The sequence below is a fragment of the Dendropsophus ebraccatus genome, chromosome 1, assembly GCF_027789765.1.
Source record: "Dendropsophus ebraccatus isolate aDenEbr1 chromosome 1, aDenEbr1.pat, whole genome shotgun sequence".
In the NCBI taxonomy this organism is placed as follows: Eukaryota; Metazoa; Chordata; class Amphibia; order Anura; family Hylidae; genus Dendropsophus; species Dendropsophus ebraccatus.
The window spans coordinates 6,433,219-6,453,296 of NC_091454.1; the positions used below are offsets into that span (position 1 = coordinate 6,433,219).

The following is a 20,078-nucleotide window of genomic DNA, read 5'->3' on the forward strand; positions in this document are numbered from 1 at the left end:
GCCTCACAACCTCTTCATTCAACTCATCCTCCCCCACGGCCTCAGCCACATCAGAGCCTGCCTCAGGAGCAGGACCAGGTGCTATTCCTACCACCTGGGAATCCTCCAGTTCCCTACTCCTTCGGCGTTTCTCCTCCCGCCTAAGCTTGGAGGGGCTCTTTCCTTTGTTCTTTTCTTTCCTCACTGGCCCTGTTGCCCCTTCACCTCTGCTTGTACCCTCCCCAGCCAAGGCAACCTTATGGCTCTCCCTAGCTGGAGCGGCCGCTGCATTGGCAAAGGAGCGGGGACAACGGCTGAATGGGTGACCAAGGTCACCACACAGGTTACACCTAATCCGCCCACAGGATGCGGCTAGATGATCTGTCCCCCCACACAGTGCACACACCTGTTTGGTGCAATTTGCACTAAAATGTGTGGGGTCACCGCACCTGTGGCAAACCTTAGGCTGTCCCTGGTAAAAGATCTGGATGCGATCGCGTCCGAGGAAGGCAGCAGATGGTATGTGGGCAACCGTATTACCTGTACGCCTTAGTTTGACAGAAAACGTCCAGGCCCCAGACCAGATACCATGTTCATCAAAATTCTTTTTGGGCATGTCTGTCACATCCCCAAAGCGACCAAGCCAGGTCATGATATCATAGCAAGAAAGCGATTCGTTACGGGTTAGAACTGTCACTTTTTTGACCGCACTCTGACGGGATATTGCCTTTACGGCAAAACCCCGCCAGCCAGGCGCGTCTTTCACCAGCTCATAATTTGACCAGAAGAGTTCTAGACCCTCTGGCCGTATGAAACTGATGTCAAACTCAGACAGGCCGTAGGGGTGGATCAGGGCATAGATGTCGCTTGCCCTGAAATCCATCTGAAAGAGAAGCTCCACAACTTTTGCCCGCGATGGGCACGCATCACTGCCTCTCCATATCAGACGGACCACATTCCTACGACCATTGTCCTGCCCGGGTGTCGGAAGGGACCACACCACCTCCCCATTGTTCTCTCGGAAGGCTCCCAGACCATGTCTCTCTATCCAGAAAGACAAGTCGACCTCCCTCCCCTCTACCTGGATTGACCTGTCACCCTTCCGTAATGCCTCCAGGAGGCGTCGTTGCAAGTCACCAACCCCTGAGTCAGCTGGAGATGAGGATCGCCCTGGTCCCCCAGCAGCAATGCTAGCATAGCTCCTTGGCGGAGCAGCCACCACTGGGGGGGCAGCCGGACCACCACCCGCCCTTTGCTCAACATTACAAATACCATCAACAGGTTGTACAGACTGAACAGCATTAACCCCTTCTGAGCTGGACTGGCCTATACCAAATTTCAACAAGGCAGGTTTTATCACATGAGACCTTTTTACCCTAGCGCCAGCATCATTGGTATCATTGGGCACAGGGGAATTTTTTGGCGCAGCTAGACCTTTAGGAGCCTGCGATGAATCCACCCTACTTTTTGCATAGCCCTCAACCTCAGCTTCTATTGCGCATATGGCCTCCATCATTACAGTATTAATTGCATCACCAACATCAGTTCTCATATCTGTTGTTATACTGTCCACATGGCTGGATCCCTTCATTTGTGCCGGTGTTTCCTGGCATAGAGGACGTCTTGCTCTACCACCGGAAGCTACATCACCAAGCCCAGCAGGGCGAGCAAGGTGTGACGCAGCCTCCGGCAGTGACAGAACCGCGACTGGAAGCGACCCCGCGTCACCTCCACTCTGCACCCGGACACTCCCCCCGTCCACAGAGGAGCGCCCTGCAGTGTAGACACCTGATGGACTCACGCTCACACTGTCTGGCCCCTGTCCTTCCTTACCGACACCACTCCCGCTACTGACACAAGCAGCAGTGGTATGCGCCGCCATCTTGTCCCGTACACTCTCCCCTCCTCGCTGGCCCCGTTCCACATCAGAAACGGGGACTGGCAGTACTGAGGGGGTAGCAGCCTGGACTGACCTTTCAGCCGACCCAGACTGCTGGAATGAAGTAAAGACAAAGCTTACTTGCTCTTTTTTCTTCTTTTGGGGCTTCCCCTTTTTCTCTTTCACAGGAACATCCTCTCCAAGGTCATCACCAAAGGTCAAATGCTGCATCCTCACAGGGGATTCCTGCATCTCTATGGCCTTTAACAGTCCACCACCATAACCATCACCACCATCATCCTCATCATCATCATCATCAGTCACTGGTAATGCTACTTGTGCTGCTTGTATAATGTCACTTTCCTGGGTGGTTTGGGCATTTTGGGGTGCACTTTGGGTGACATCTGGGGGATCTATCATCGCCGCACACCCCTCTTTAACACTCTCCACCACTTCTTTAGCCTCCACAGCCTCCATAGCCTCAAACTCCTCTTCATCACTACAACTCTCCCCATCCGCAGAACTATCACCCCCATCTTTTGCTCTGCTCTCAGTAGGGGATTTCATTTTAGCAAAGCGATCATCGTTCAGCAGTTTCTCCCGGAAGAGATCACTCCCCTCCAGGATAGCCATTCTCTCCAACTCAATCGCTGCTATTTCAGATTTTAGAGTTTTTACCTTGGCTGAGATCTCTGGCTTCTTCTTCTTGGAGGTCGTATCAGCCTGGAACTTGGCAAATTTCAGGTCTTCACGTAGAACCTTGAGTTGCCTCCCAAGGCGCTCATAATCCGCAAATTTTGCAGTAATCCTTGAGCAGTATGTAGCTGCCGACTCCTTGGGTCCTCGCTCACCCCACAGCTCAGCTGGCTGGCTCCTGGATGCTGCTGGAGCCATCTTGCCTCCTGCCTTGCTTGTGGCCTTTTTCCCACTTTGAGCCTTGCGGCTCTCTGCCATCACTGGGGGAGCTGGGGACACATCACTGCGGACCCTGCTGGATCTCCTCACACCACTTGGAGGAGCGCTGGCCGGTAGCTTTTTCTGTCCACCCCCCGCCGGCCTGGTTCGGGAAGTGGAAGCCCGGGAATCCCGGGGCTCCATGCTGAAAGCCCTGCCCAGGAGACTGCCACCCTCCTGGGAAAGGCAGATGGAAATTCAGCCTCTCTCTTGCTGGAAGTCTGGAGGTATCAGGAGCTCAAACACACACAGAAACACCTGGTGACCACACCCTCCAATCCACCAGTCTACTCCAGAGCTGCACTCACTATTCTGCTGCTGGGGGTCACTGTGCACATACATTACTGATCCTGTATTATCCTCCAGAGCTGCACTCACTATTCTGCTGGTGGGGGTCACTGTGCACATACATTACTGATCCTGTATTATCCTTCAGAGCTGCACTCACTATTCTCCTGGTGGGGTCACTGTGTACATACATTACATTACTGATCCCGAGTTACATCCAGTATTATACCCCAGAGCTGCACTCACTATTCTGCTGGTGGGGTCACTGTGTACATACATTATATTACTGATCCTGAGTTCCATCCTGTATTATCCTCCAGAGCTGCGCTCCCTATTCTATAATCTATGTGGTGTATATTGATGGGCTTGGTTCCCCCGGGGGCCGTATTACAGTCAGATATATCGGATGACGCCCGGATTATACTGATGTTATCGTCCTGTCATTTAGAGGGATCTTTCAGCTTTCTGTAAAGTCCTGGACTTAGCGGTGAATCCTCAGTGCTGACAGCTGCAGATGTGGCCCCGGGCCGAGCGTCCCCCGCCACCCCCATAGTGCAGTCACATGACGTGTTCACACCCCTCGCTGTACGCTGCAGAGCATCTCTTCCTGTCATACATTACATGGCCCCCCTGTACAGTCACATGACATGTCCACACCTCGGTGTACACTGCAGAGCATCTCTTCCTGTCATAAAGTACACGGTCCCCCCTGTACAGTCACATGACATGTCCACAACTCGGCGTACGCTGCAGAGCATCTCTACCAGTCATACAGTACACAGCCCCCCTGTATGTGTTCACACCTCACTGTACGCTGCAGAGCATCTCTTCCTGTCATACATTACACGGCCCCCCTGTACAGTCACATGACATGTCCACACCTCGGTGTACACTGCAGAGCATCTCTTCCTGTCATAAAGTACACGGTCCCCCCTGTACAGTCACATGACATGTCCACAACTCGGCGTACGCTGCAGAGCATCTCTACCAGTCATACAGTACACAGCTCCCCTCAATGTACGCTGCAGAGCATCTCTACCAGTCATACAGTACACAGCTCCCCTCAATGTACGCTGCAGAGCATCTCTACCAGTCATACAGTACATGGCTTCCCTGTATGTGTTCACACCTCGCTGTACGCTGCAGAGCATCTCTACCAGTCATACAATACACAGCTCCCCTCGCTGTACGCTGCAGAGCATCTCTACCAGTCATACAGTACATGGCTTCCCTGTATGTGTTCACACCTCGCTGTACGCTGCAGAGCATCTCTACCAGTCATACAGTACACAGCTCCCCTCGCTGTACGCTGCAGAGCATCTCTACCAGTCATACAGTACATGGCTTCCCTGTATGTGTTCACACCTCGCTGTACGCTGCAGAGCATCTCTACCAGTCATACAGTACACAGCTCCCCTCAATGTACGCTGCAGAGCATCTCTACCAGTCATACAGTACACAGCTCCCCTCAATGTACGCTGCAGAGCATCTCTACCAGTCATACAGTACATGGCTTCCCTGTATGTGTTCACACCTCGCTGTACGCTGCAGAGCATCTCTACCAGTCATACAATACACAGCTCCCCTCGCTGTACGCTGCAGAGCATCTCTACCAGTCATACAGTACATGGCTTCCGTGTATGTGTTCACACCTCGCTGTACGCTGCAGAGCATCTCTACCAGTCATACAGTACATGGCTTCCCTGTATGTGTTCACACCTCGCTGTACGCTGCAGAGCATCTCTACCAGTCATACAGTACACAGCTTCCCTCGCTGTACGCTGCAGAGCATCTCTACCAGTCATACAGTACATGGCTTCCCTGTACAGTTTTGCATATGGAAATCTTTGTGGTTTTCGTTTTTTTTTCCTGCTTCTTTGTCCCCTCTTTATGTACCTGCACTGGGACAGTGTTTGCTTTCTGTGGAGTAGCAGAGCGCCGTTACATGGCCATAAAGCAGTCAGCTAATGCTGAAAACCATGGTGGAGTATATGGATGGGCCGGGTCTAAATTTCACCAAATTAGTTAGAGCGCCACCTGGTGTCATCATCTGATTTGCACACTAAAACCACTCATCTCTAACCTGTTGCAAAACTACAACTCTCAGCATGCCCTGAAAGCCTTCGGCTGTCAGGGCATGCTGGGAGTTGTAGTTTTGCTGCCCTAACACTAGCTAAATTACCATGCTGGGCTGGATCCCCCGGATTGATAGGGACTAAGTACCTCCAGCACCCAGGGGTGCGACCCAGGATCATGGATAATAAAACAACTAACTGCAGCTCCAGAGATCTGGAAAAAAATAAATTTATTACAATATAATCGCCACATAGATGAGACACAGAGAGCAAACAAATCACATTTTATATATTAAAATCTTTCACCAATAAAAGTTTGGGGATTTAATGACGTCACGGAAAACGTCAATGGACAAAAGGGAAAATGTGTTCGCAACAATGGAAAAACAGAGGCTGATGGGTAGAATTACTTACTGGGCTTGTTCTCAGCCTTACACCCATGTGACCTAAGGGTATTAGGTCTACAAGATAAAACGATATCCATACTGGGTATAGTGTTGGTTTATTAGCACATTGCTGTATAACCCTAAACAAAGATGGATGTATCTGTATAGGAGTGATAATACAGAGGCTGATGGGTAGAATCATTTACAGAGTTTATTCTGAGCCTTCCACCCATCTGACCTAGGGGTATTTAGCCTAACAGATGAAACGATATCCATACTGGGTATAGCAATGGTTTATTAGCACATTACTGTATAACCATAAACAAAGATGGATGTAGCTGTATAGGACCGATAATAAAGAGTATGATGAGTAGAATCCCTTACTGGGCTTATTCTAAGCCTTACACCCATGTGACCTAAGGGTATTTAGCCTAACAGATGAAATGATATCCATACTGGGTATAGTCTTTGTTTATTAGCACACTACTGTATAACCATAAACAAAGATGGATGTAGCTGTATAGGACCAATAATAAAGAGTATGATGTGTAGAATCACTTACTGGCTTATTCTGAGGCTTTCAAAATCATATCCATACTGGGTACAGAGTTGGTTTATTAGCAAATTGCTGTATACCCCAAAACAAAGATGGTTGTATCTGTATAGGAGTGATAAAACAGAGGCTGATGTGTAGAATCACTTACTGGGCTTATTCCTAGCCTAACACCCATGTGACCTAAGGGTATTTAGTCTACCAAATGAAAAGATTTCCATACTGAGTATAGCAATTGTTTACTTGTACATTACTGTATACCCCTAAACACAGATGGATGCAGCCATATAGAAATGATAATACAGAGGCTGAATGGTCGAGCTGCTTACTGGGCATATTCTGAGACTTACACCCATGTGAACTAAAGGTATTTAGGTCTACCAGATGAAATGTTATCCATACTGGGATTAGTCTTGGTTTATTAGCACATTACTGTATACCCCTAAACAAAGATGTATCTGAATACGAATGATAATAAAGGGGATCAGTTTGGGTCAGCAGACCTGCAGTCGGGTGTGTTATGCTTTGCCCCTTATCCTGAGGACAGACCATTTACAATAGATCAGTGGGGGTCCTGTGGATCATCTGGATGAGCACTTATATGTCTGTATTATCATATGCGGTGGTGCACGGACCCCCACCTATCTAATATTGATGGTTGATTGGATAAGCGCTTTAAAGGGAATCTGCCACCTTTGTATTGTGCTTTGCCAAGTTATTATTACTTGTTCCCCATCCACAGTTTGAGATTTCGGGGGTGCGACATTGCGTCTCCATTCAACACAAAGGAGTTGTGGTGTCACTCCAGAGATCCCCAGGGGGGGGAGGTCAGACCCACTGTGATCTCATACTGTGGATAGAAGACAAGTAAAAATAACTTGGCAAACCCCTTTAAGGGTTAAGGAGGTGTCGCTGTGCTGTATTATTTATAGCTACTCCCTCCCCCACCTTGATTGATTGACAGACAAGGTTCATCCTCCTGCACTGGCGCTGATCAGGTCAGGTATATAATGAATCAGTACAGCTCCATCCCTCACAGCTCCAGTATAGTTCCATCCCTCACAGCTCCAGTATAGCTCCATCCCTCACAGCTCCAGTACAGCTCCATCCCTCACAGCTCCAGTACAGCTCCATCCCTCACAGCTCCAGTACAGCTCCATCCCTCACAGCTCCAGTATAGCTCCATCCCTCACAGCTCCATCCCTCACAGCTCCAGTACAGCTCCATCCCTCACAGCTCCAGTACAGCTCCATCCCTCACAGCTCCAGTACAGCTCCATCCCTCACAGCTCCAGTATAGCTCCATCCCTCACAGCTCCAGTATAGCTCCATCTCTCACAGCTCCAGTATAGCTCCATCCCTCATAGCTCCAGTATAGCTCCATCCCTCACAGCTCCATCCCTCACAGCTCCAGTACAGCTCCATCCCTCACAGCTCCAGTACAGCTCCATCCCTCACAGCTCCAGTACAGCTCCATCCCTCACAGCTCCAGTATAGCGCCATCCCTCACAGCTCCAGTATAGCGCCATCCCTCACAGCTCCAGTATAGCTCCATCCCTCACAGCTCCAGTATAGCTCCATCCCTCACAGCTCCAGTACAGCTCCATCCCTCACAGCTCCAGTATAGCTTCATCCCTCACAGCTCCAGTACAGCTCCATCCCTCACAGCTCCAGTACAGCTCCATCCCTCACAGCTCCAGTACAGCTCCATCCCTCACAGCTCCAGTACAGCTCCATCCCTCACAGCTCCAGTACAGCTCCATCCCTCACAGCTCCAGTACAGCTCCATCCCTCACAGCTCCAGTATAGCTCCATCCCTCATAGCTCCAGTATAGCTTCATCCCTCACAGCTCCAGTACAGCTCCATCCCTCACAGCTCCAGTACAGCTCCATCCCTCACAGCTCCAGTACAGCTCCATCCCTCACAGCTCCAGTACAGCTCCATCCCTCACAGCTCCAGTACAGCTCCATCCCTCACAGCTCCATCCCTCACAGCTCCAGTACAGCTCCATCCCTCACAGCTCCAGTATAGCGCCATCCCTTACAGCTCCAGTATAGCTCCATCCTTTATAGATGTAATATATATACCCTCCAATAAAGAAATAAAACGTATAAATTATCCATCACACATTCACACGTCGGTCTGCATTCACGACCCTCGCTCCGACCTTTGACACTAAAAGGAACGAGTCTGGAGGAGAAGCCCTCGCTCATCCGATCCTCAGCTCGTTCTCCAGTCCGTAGATCTTGGCTTTCAAGTCCCGTAATTCTCCTTGTATCTTGTGGGTTCGCTTGTTCCCCTGCCGCACGGCGCTGAGGATGGCGAGATCCTGGTCGGGTCCGATGTTCAGGGTGACCTGCGGAGGGAGAGGCACATAGAGACTGGATGCAAAATACACGATTCTTGGATTTAAGTTTACCCGTTACTTAAAAACGTTTGACAAGTCATTGTTCAGACCCTGTGAGTACGAGAGCAGGGAGAGGAGCCTGCGGCTGACCCCATGACTACGAGAGCAGGGAGAGGAGCCTGCGGCTGACCCCATGACTACGAGAGCAGGGAGAGGAGCCTGCGGCTGACCCCATGACTACGAGAGCAGGGAGAGGAGCCTGCGGCTGACCCCATAACTACGAGAGCAGGGAGAGGAGCCTGCGGCTGACCCCATGACTACGAGAGCAGGGAGAGGAGCCTGCGGCTGACCCCATGACTACGAGAGCAGGGAGAGGAGCCTGCGGCTGACCCCATGACTACGAGAGCAGGGAGAGGAGCCTGCGGCTGACCCCATGACTACGAGAGCAGGGAGAGGAGCCTGCGGCTGACCCCATAACTACGATAGCAGGGAGAGGAGCCTGCGGCTGACCCCATGACTACGAGAGCAGGGAGAGGAGCCTGCGGCTGACCCCATGATTACGCCAGCACCATAGACTTACACTGGGGGTCTTGTGTTATTCATGTGGGGAAAAAAAACAAAAACAAACTTGCCTTTAAAGTTTTTTTTTTTTTTTTTAAAGTGACAGTACCCATTTAAAGTGACCCTGGTAATAAAAGGTGCAGTGAGGGAGGAGGAGAGCTCCACACATCTGTATGTCAGAAATACAGCAACCAGCATACAGGCATCTATATAGGTGCTCCCACTAAAGTCAATGGAAGGGAGGGAGGATATGGCCGAGCGATAACATCTTCACACCTGTTGCAGAAACACGGGTTGGGGGGGTCACTGCTATACAGCATAGACAAGGAATGTCACATGACAGGTAAGGGGCCACTGCTATACAGTATATAGGGAAGAAGAATGTCACATGACAGGTAAGGGGCCACTGCTATACAGTATATAGGGAAGAGGAATGTCACATGACAGGTAAGGGGCCACTGCTATACAGTATATAGGGAAGAGGAATGTCACATGACAGGTAAGGGGCCACTGCTATACAGTATATAGGGAAGAGGAATGTCACATGACAGGTAAGGGGCCACTGCTATACAGTATATAGGGAAGAGGAATGTCACATGACAGGTAAGGGGCCACTGCTATACAGTATATAGGGAAGAGGAATGTCACATGACAGGTAAGGGGTCACTGCTATACAGTATATAGGGAAGAGGAATGTCACATGACAGGTTAGGGGTCAATGTTTTTCCCCGATTAAGCGTCCAGCCCTATTTCCATCTCCACCAGCATTGCATTGAGTTTGTGAATACGGCAAAGGGCTATACACCGAGATGAGCCGCACTACATGGCAGCTGCTGAGAGTGAATGGCGCTGTGACCTGTACACGTGGGCGTGACCGGACAGTAGCTGCGCTTCCTTGTCAGCTGTGACACGACCCCATCGTGTAGCCTGACTCACCTTGAAGAGCTGCTTCTCCAGGTCCCGCAGTCTCTGTCGCAGCAGCTTGATGTCCGTCTTGTATCCTTCCACCTCCATGTTGCGCCTCTTCTCCAGAGCCTCGTATCGCTGGGTCATCAGCTGCAGCCGCTTGGCCACTTTATCCGAGCGTTCCTGGAAAGACAATGTGGCTTTAGTCATTTACAAATCTGTATAACTTTCTGACACCAGAATTTTATATTCGCCGGAGTTCCCCTTTAATATCCTTTCTATGGCAAGCCACAGGGATCATTTTCTAACCCTATGCACACAAAGTAGTCCCCCCCCCCCCCCCCGGAGTCTATGGCTCTATAGTTATTGTAAAACGACATCTCCCAGCATGCCCTGAATCCTTTGGTTGCAGTTTTGCCTCAACTTGGCGACCAATGTCCTGACGTGTATTGTATACATGGCGGACACTCAGAAATAAAAGGGTTTGGCCATACTGAACTTTAACACCACATTTCTCCCATAGTGAAGATATCTGATACCTTCCTATAGAGCAATCCCTCCATTGTATTGTATTGTATAGGACTGTAGCTTTAGGGTGGAGTTACGAAGCCTCATCGATTACTGACCCCCCCACTACCTGAACTGGAAGAGCGACTTATTAAGTGCTGTGGGAATCCACTATAATTTTACCTCCAGTCTCAAGTTTCAAGCTGCTGTTCTTGTACCTTCCCAAAAATAGTGTTCAATGGAACTCACAGCCCGGGGGGGGGGGGGGGCAAATGACTGCCAGGGAGGGGCTCTCACCCCAAATAACTGCATGGTAAACATGACCCATAACCTCTGTGTTACTACATCTGCAAACTGAAGGGGCACGCCTGTCAATCTGCCAGTTTTTAGTCGATAATGTCACCACAAGGTGGCGCCATACTGCGGCTTCAGTAGCTTGGTGGATCTGCCAGGAGAATACAGAGTCCTTATACAGGCAGCCGTACTCTGATGACAGATCCACAGCATGAATGAATGCGAAGCGCTCCTTAGGTAAATGTATCAAGTGGCGGTGAAGTAATGTGGTCATTGTTTGTCCTCGCTACCACAAAGTGAGGCAATATGGTGCTGGAAACCGAAGAATAAAGTGTTGCTAATGGAATAGCAACACTGGCATGAGGCGTAAAGTATCCGGGCAAGGTGTATACATCTCTCTAACTCTATCTATCCATCTATCTCTCTATGTATCATGGGTGTGAACCTCAGGCCCTCCAGATAAAAGCTTTGGCTGTCCAGGCATGATGGGAACTGTAGTTCTAAAACATCTAGGAGGGCCTGAGTTTGACCCCCTCCCCCCATATATATCGTATTCTCCAATGTCATTACTGCGGAGATGTGGGCCCCCCCATCACTCCTCTATCTCGCCTATAGTCAGCCATATGGGCGTTCTTGTTAGAAGCCTTGTTTGTATAAGCTGTGTACTCTTGGGTTAGTAGTGATAAAGGGCGCCCATCTGCTGAGGGCCGCACCGGTTCACAGTGAAGGTAAATATTGGTTCTTGGGTGGAGATCTTCTGAACATTCAGGTGTCCATACACCCTCAATAGCAGACGGCTGACAATACACACCTGCACATTCAGATTGGCTGAGCTGTATGGGTAAGAAGTCCAGATCCCTTTGGCAGCTGCTTACGGTTGTTGTCCAGAAACATGGTCGCTTTCTTTTAGAAACGGCACCCTCTTCTGTCCTCAGTTTGGGTGTGGGCTTTGCAGTTCAGCTCTACTGAAGTAGATAGAGCTGTATCGTGATTCCACAAACAACCTGAGGACAGGGGCGGCGCTGATCCAGCAAGAAAGTAGCTGCACTTTTTGTAATCTTGGATAAACACTTTAAGAACAAAGGGATCTGGTGTTACTCTCAGCACCCCACATACATGTAAGACAATTGGACGATCCCACCATAATCAGGGGCTTTGGCCGTCTCTTGTTCATATATATATATTTACACTCATTTCCTACTTGCGTCTAGAGAAATAATGGAAGTGACACTGGAAACAAACTAAGGATTCCTCTCACCTTGAAGATTTCTCGGCCCACATCTCCTTCCTCCCGGATCTTGGCCAGCTCGTCCTCCAGGGCCACGCACTGCTCCCGGTACATGTCGGACAGCCGGTGAGCTTGTGCCAGTTGCTCTGTTAGAGTCTATATAGATGGAGGACCAGACAAATGTCAGAAGGGACTAAAGTACGGAAGACACTAAGAAGAAATATAAAGTTATGACAGAAGTCTCCTCACCTTCACCTCCTCGCTACGTGACGTGCGCACCGCTCTCTCAGCATGTGACAGCCTCAGGATCTCCATCTCCTGCTCTCTTTCCCGCTCTGGGTCGTGACTCTTTACCAAATGGTCTCGACAACGGTCCATTTCCTGCAGCAACCGATCTTTCTCCGCCATCCAGGACTTCTCATTGGCTCGACCCTCAAACTTCAGCTGCAAGAAATCTCTCGTACTTTCATAGAGAAGCTTCTGCGTCTTGTTTAACCTGAAGTATTATATAGTATTATACTAAAATACTGTCACCTATGTACGAGATTATAACTACTATAATACTGCCCCCTATACACAGGGATATAACTACTATAATACTGCTCCTATATACAGGAATATACTACTATAATACTGCTCCCTATATACAGGAATATATGTACTATACTACTGCTCCTATATACAGGAATATAACTACTATAATACTGCTCCTATATACAGGAATATAACTACTATAATACTGCCCCCTATATACAGGGATATAACTACTATAATACTGCTCCTATATACAGGGATATAACTACTATAATACTGCTCCTCCTATATACAGGGATATAACTACTATAATACTGCCCCCTATATACAGGGATATAACTACTATAATACTGCTCCTATATACAGGGATATAACTACTATAATACTGCTCCTATATACAGGAATATAACTACTATAATACTGCTCCCTATATACAGGAATATATGTACTATACTACTGCTCCTATATACAGGAATATAACTACTATAATACTGCTCCTATATACAGGAATATAACTACTATAATACTGCTCCCTATATACAGGAATATATGTACTATACTACTGCTCCTATATACAGGAATATAACTACTATAATACTGCTCCTATATACAGGAATATAACTACTATAATACTGCCCCCTATATACAGGAATATAACTACTATAATACTGCTCCTATATACAGGAATATAACTACTATAATACTGCTCCTATATACAGGAATATAACTACTATAATACTGCTCCTATATACAGGGATATAACTACTATAATACTGCTCCTATATACAGGGATATAACTACTATAATACTGCCCCCTATATACAGGGATATAACTACTATAATACTGCTCCTATATACAGGAATATAACTACTATAATACTGCTATATACAGGAATATAACTACTATAATACTGCTATATACAGGAATATAACTACTATAATACTGCTCCTATATACAGGAATATAACTACTATAATGCGTTTCAGGGAAGAAACAGAGTGCTGCACCTCACACCTATGGCTGATACTAGTACCTTCCCTGCATGTGCACGCTTTGCGGGGTTGGCGGTGGCTGACGACACGGTGTGGAGTAAGAGTAGGGACCCGTGTGGACCAGAGGACCTGCGCGGTGGTACACGGGGCAATATGGCTTGATCAATTCATATACAGACACTCTGGTGTTGATTTTTAATATAGGCCTAGCGGCATTAGTATCAGCCATAGATGGGATGTGCAGCCGTTCCATTCTCTCCAGTTCGTGGATAACTACTATAATACTGCTCCTATATACAGGAATATAACTACTATAATACTGCTCCTATATACAAGAATATAACTACTATAATGTGGTTCAGGGAAGAAACAGAGTGCTGCACCTCACACCTATGGCTGATACTAGTGCCGCTTGGCTAAATAAAAAACACATCAGAATTTTGTGTATGAATTGATCAAGCCATACTGCCCCATGTACCTCGTGCCGGTATCTGATACACATGGGTCCCTACACTAAGTCCACTACTATAATACTGCTCCTATATACAGGGATATAACTGCTATAATACTGCTCCTATATACAGGAATATAACTACTATAATACTGCTCCCTATATACAAGAATATAACTACTATAATACTGCTCCTATATACAGGAATATACTACTATAATACTGCTCCTATATACAGGAATATAACTACTATAATACTGCTCCTATAGAGAACAGCAGGACACTGACTTATCGGTCATGTCTTTGATCTTGGCTTGGTCCCGTTGATGCTGGACCTGCGCCTCCTCCATGCGGATCCTCCGGTCGTCCAGGAGGGCCTCCACTTGCTCTTTGGACAGTCGGGTTTGCTCCTCCAGTTGGGCTTGCAGCGCCTCCACCTGACCAGTGAGAGAAGATGGCGATGTGAGTCTATCAGATCTGTAGCGTTTGCCCTGTGTGACCCATCTTGGGGGTCTCTGTGGGTTTCTCACCTGGAGCAGCAGGGTCTGGTCGTCAGGTTTCTCAGGTGCGGGGGCTCGCTCACTCCTCCCAGACGATCTGATCTGTCCCCGTTTTCCAGCTATAGAGAAGGAATATGTCTGTCATCTCACATATAATCGTATGGTGTTCACTGCCACCAGTTACACTACTAGTTGGTCATGTGACCCCAGTTTGGCCTTCATGCACACCTGTTCCTGTCCGGCTGGGCCGCTGATCTTTGCGTTTGTGAGGATCTCCAGTCTGGATGGAGCGCTGGGGTATAGTGACCTACAGGAGTGAAATGTACAGTCACAGAATGTATTCACAGCGACACCTACTGTCCATAGTTAGGTATTACACAATGGAACAGAAAGACGAGTTTGCAGAGGTCATGTGTGTTGTTCTATGGGCTGTGACGTGGGGAGTGAAGCATCATGGGCTGTGACGTGGGGAGTGAGGCATCATGGGCCGGGGGACCATTACCTCTGTTACAGTGACAGGACAATGCCTCCTATATTCTCACCTTGTTTGGCGGCTCCTTATGGAAGTAAGTGATTTCGCCGGCGCTGGTGCCGACCAAGGCGAGAAGCTGCTGGATCTTTTTCCTGTCCTCCAGTTCTCTACAGGAAGATACAAGAACGAGAGTCGTGTACGGAAACATGAGACGTCACAGGAGCGGAGGTGATCAGCGGTGACCGGGAGGACGGGGCGGCCTGACACAGATGTGCTTACACTCACAGTCACTAACAAAGGCTTCAAGGGGACTTAAAGGGATTATCCATGAAAAACACAGCTGTCTGATCTCCTGTCATCCCTCAGTATATATCAGACCCCCCCCCCCCTGATCTCTCATCCCTTAGTATATATCAGACCCCTCCCCTGATCTCCTGTCACCCCTCAGTATATATCAGACCCCTCCCCTGATCTCCTGTCACCCCTCAGTATATATCAGACCCCTCCCCTGATCTCTCATCCCTCAGTATATATCAGACCCCTCCCCTGATCTCCTGTCATCCCTCAGTATATATCAGACCCCTCCCCTGATCTCTCATCCCTCAGTATATATCAGACCCCTCCCCTGATCTCCTGTCATCCCTCAGTATATATCAGACCCCTCCCCTGATCTCCTGTCATCCCTCAGTATATATCAGACCCCTCCCCTGATCTCCTGTCACCCCTCAGTATATATCAGACCCCTCCCCTGATCTCCTGTCATCCCTCAGTATATATCAGACCCCCCCCCCCTGATCTCTCATCCCTTAGTATATATCAGACCCCTCCCCTGATCTCCTGTCACCCCTCAGTATATATCAGACCCCTCCCCTGATCTCCTGTCACCCCTCAGTATATATCAGACCCCTCCCCTGATCTCTCATCCCTCAGTATATATCAGACCCCTCCCCTGATCTCTCACCCCTCAGTATATATCAGACACCTCCCCTGATCTCCGGTCATCCCTCAGTATATATCAGACCCCTCCCCTGATCTCCGGTCATCCCTCAGTATATATCAGACCCCCCCCCCTGATCTCTCATCCCTCAGTATATATCAGACCCCTCCCCTGATCTCTCATCCCTCAGTATATATCCGACCCCTCCCCTGATCTCCTGTCACCCCTCAGTATATATCAGACCCCTCCCCCCCCTGATCTCTCACCCCTCAGTATATATCAGACCCCTCCCCTGATTTCCTGTCACCCCTCAGTATATATCAGACCCCTCCCCTGATCTCTCATCACTCAGTATATATCAGACCCCCCCCTGATCTCCTGTCATCACTCAGTATATATCAGACCCCTCCCCTGATCTCCTGTCATCACTCAGTATATATCAGACCCCTGATCTCCGGTCATCCCTCAGTATATATCAGACCCCTCCCCTGATCTCCGGTCATCCCTCAGTATATATCAGACCCCCCCCTGATCTCTCATCCCTCAGTATATATCAGACCCCTCCCCTGATCTCCTGTCATCCCTCAGTATATATCAGACCCCTCCCCTGATCTCCTGTCATCACTCAGTATATATCAGACCCCCCCCCCTGACCTCCTGTCACCCCTCTGTACACCGGACCCCTGACCTCCTGTCACCCCTCTGTACATCGGACCCCTGATCTCCTGTCATCCCTCAGTATGTCAGACCCCTCACCTGATCTTCTCTCATCACTCAGTATACATCGGACCCCTGATCTCCTGTCACCCCTCTGTACATCGGACCCCTGACCTCCTGTCACCCCTCTGTACATCGGACCCCTGATCTCCTGTCATCCCTCTGTACATCGGACCCCTGATCTCCTGTCATCCCTCTGTACATCGGACCCCTGATCTCCTGTCATCCCTCAGTATGTCAGACCCCTCACCTGATCTTCTCTCATCACTCAGTATACATCGGACCCCTGATCTCCTGTCACCCCTCTGTACATCGGACCCCTGATCTTCTGTCATCCCTCTGTACATCGGACCCCTGATCTCCTGTCATCCCTCTGTACATCGGACCCCTGATCTCCTGTCATCCCTCAGTATGTCGGACCCCTCACCTGATCTTCAGCCTGTCGTTCTCGGAGTACAGCCGCAGTACATGCTCGCGCTCCTGGAAGAGGTAGACCTGCATGTCGCTCAGCGCCTTTTGCAGCTCTGCGATCTCCTCCTCCCGCTGACGCATTTCCCACTGGAGCTTGTGCTGCCGATGAGAAGCAACAGTAAGAAGTCATATACTCTGTGATATCGCCTGTGTGTAAATGACAGGCGTGTAGTAAAATTATAGATTGTTCCATATGGAGAACCCATGGAAGTCATGTATATGTTATAGATGAAGACCCCCTCTATATCCTCTCATAACCATATACTACATGTGTACGGGGGACGTGCTTCCTCACCTGTTCCTCATACGTGGCCTTATACTGCTCCAACCTCTTCACAATATCTTCATGCTCCTCGTCAAACTCTGCGATCTTCCTGCGGTAATACTCCAGCAGCTCGCGGGACGGGCGCAGGTAGGCCAGGCGCTCATTGATGGGGGGCAGGGGGGTGGAGTCCACAGGAGGGGGGCTGTACCTGCAGGATACAGAGGAGTCCGGGGAGTGGGGGGCCCTGTACCTGGGAAGGAGAGGAGACATGAGACCCCCTGCTCAGTGACGCTCACTCACCATAACTAGTTCTGTCTATATGAGCGGTGCGATAAGGAGGAGCTGATCGGCCGTTCTTTGTCTGGCCGAGCTCTGGCTAGCAGGCCACATAGAAGGAGAGTCGACCATAGTAGACAAGCCCTTTTAAGTGTCCACCTCACAAAAAAATAAAACTTTTGACACAACAAGTTTTAATTGGTTGATGTCCGAGTATTCCAATAAGAAGAACAGAACTGTGCGCCTCTCTCCTAGGAAGACTTCCTGGCCTGACCCTGCCCTGTACCATTATAACACGTTGTGTCGTCCTCACCTGCTCTCTCGATGGTCTCTGGGTGGTGATAGCGCCGCCATGTCTGCTACAGGCACAAGATCTGGAAAAGGGAAATTATCAATAACAAGTGAGATATATGAGATCATGAAGTAGTGGGTGATGTAAGACAGATCCCCCGCCAGTGTCTACCCCTGCCCCCCAACATGTGACCCCCCCAGTGTCTAGACCCGCCTCTAATCATGTGATTCCCCCGGGGGTCCCACCTTTGAAGGGGTCATAGCTAGGATCCCATATTGTGGCCCCATCACAATGGTGCCCCCTATTTGTCTATACAGTGTCCTGCATCCAGCCCCATTCATTTGAATGGACTATACCATACTTCATCCTGTCCCACAAATAACACATATACTGCGGTGAGGGGGGCGACTACAGTCACACATAAACCACCCTCAGTCCATTCATCACTATGTGCGGCAACACTGCGCCATATATCATGTATACAACCCCTATACTGTATACAGCACAGTGATACAGGATTATAGCAACCTATATAGATCATGTATATAACTCCTATACTGTATACAGCACAGAGATACAGGACTACAGAGTCTCCATAACAACCTTTATATATCTGGTATACAACCCCCTATACTGTATACAGGTGTACACCCAGCGTCTCCATAGTACCTTATATATATCATGTATACACCCCCTATACTGTATACAGGAGTGTCCTATATATATCTGGTATACACCCCCCTATACTGTATACAGGTGTACACCCAGCGTCTCCATAGTACCTTATATATATCATGTATACACCCCCTATACTGTATACAGGAGTGCCCTATATATATATCTGGTATATAGCCCCCTATACTGTATACAGGAGTGCCCTATATATATATCTGGTATATAGCCCCCTATACTGTATACAGGAGTGCCCTATATATATCATGTATATACCCCCCTATACTGTATACAGGAGTGCCCTATATATATATCTGGTATATAGCCCCCTATACTGTATACAGGAGTGCCCTATATATATCATGTATATACCCCCCTATACTGTATACAGGAGTGCCCTATATATATATCTGGTATACACCCCCTATACTGTATACAGGAGTGCCCTATATATATATATATATATATCATGTATACACCCCTTATACTGTATACAGGAGTGCCCTATATATATCATGTATATACCCCCCTATACTGTATACAGGAGTGCCCTATATATATATATATATATATATATATATCTGGTATATAGCCCCCTATACTGTATACAGGAGTGCCCTATATATATATATATATATATATATATATATCTGGTATATAGCCCCCTATACTGTATACAGGAGTGCCCTATATATATCATGTATATACCCCCTATACTGTATACAGGAGTGCCCTATATATATATATATATATATATATATATATATATATATATATCTGGTATATAGCCCCCTATACTGTATACAGGAGTGCCCTATATATATATCATGTATATAGCCCCCTATACTGTATACAGGAGTGCCCTATATATATATCTGGTATACACCCCCTATACTGTATACAGGAGTGCCCTATATATATCATGTATATACCCCCCTATACTGTATACAGGAGTGCCCTATATATATATCTGGTATATACCCCCTATACTGTATACAGGAGCGCCCTATATATATATCTGGTATACACCCCCTATACTGTATACAGGAGCGCCCTATATATATATCTGGTATACACCCCCTATACTGTATACAGGAGCGCCCTATATATATATCTGGTATACACCCCCTATACTGTATACAGGAGCGCCCTATATATATATCTGGTATACATCCCCTATACTGTATACAGGAGCGCCCTATATATATATCTGGTATACACCCCCTATACTGTATACAGGAGCGCCCTATATATATATATATATCTGGTATACACCCCCTATACTGTATACAGGAGCGCCCTATATATATATCTGGTATACATCCCCTATACTGTATACAGGAGCGCCCTATATATATATCTGGTATACATCCCCTATACTGTATACAGGAGCGCCCTATATATATATCTGGTATACACCCCCTATACTGTATACAGGAGCGCCCTATATATATATATATATCTGGTATACACCCCCTATACTGTATACAGGAGTGCCCTATATATATATCTGGTATACACCCCCTATACTGTATACAGGAG

The 20,078-nt window shown here is 48.1% G+C and overlaps 1 protein-coding gene across 4 annotated transcripts in view; it reads right to left on the bottom strand.

Moving 5' to 3' along the window:
- Positions 1-8,097: 8,097 nt before the first annotated feature.
- CCDC77 (coiled-coil domain containing 77) overlaps positions 8,098-20,078 on the bottom strand; it is a 16,064-nt gene continuing 4,083 nt past the window's right edge. For 2 of the 4 annotated variants that reach the window (XM_069951520.1, XM_069951537.1), the window contains exons 2-12: positions 17,886-17,946; positions 17,327-17,540; positions 16,988-17,130; positions 14,977-15,073; positions 14,663-14,741; positions 14,465-14,553; positions 14,223-14,371; positions 12,207-12,453; positions 11,988-12,113; positions 9,959-10,111; positions 8,098-8,470 (exon numbers count right to left, since the gene is read on the bottom strand). In XM_069951520.1, the coding sequence (XP_069807621.1) occupies positions 8,324-8,470; positions 9,959-10,111; positions 11,988-12,113; positions 12,207-12,453; positions 14,223-14,371; positions 14,465-14,553; positions 14,663-14,741; positions 14,977-15,073; positions 16,988-17,130; positions 17,327-17,540; positions 17,886-17,946 (1,505 nt within the window). In that variant the 3' untranslated portion in view covers positions 8,098-8,323. Of the gene's footprint in view, positions 8,471-9,958; positions 10,112-11,987; positions 12,114-12,206; positions 12,454-14,222; positions 14,372-14,464; positions 14,554-14,662; positions 14,742-14,976; positions 15,074-16,987; positions 17,131-17,326; positions 17,547-17,885; positions 17,947-20,078 lie in introns of all 4 variants that reach the window. The other 2 variants (XM_069951512.1, XM_069951529.1) reach the window with 1 other exon arrangement.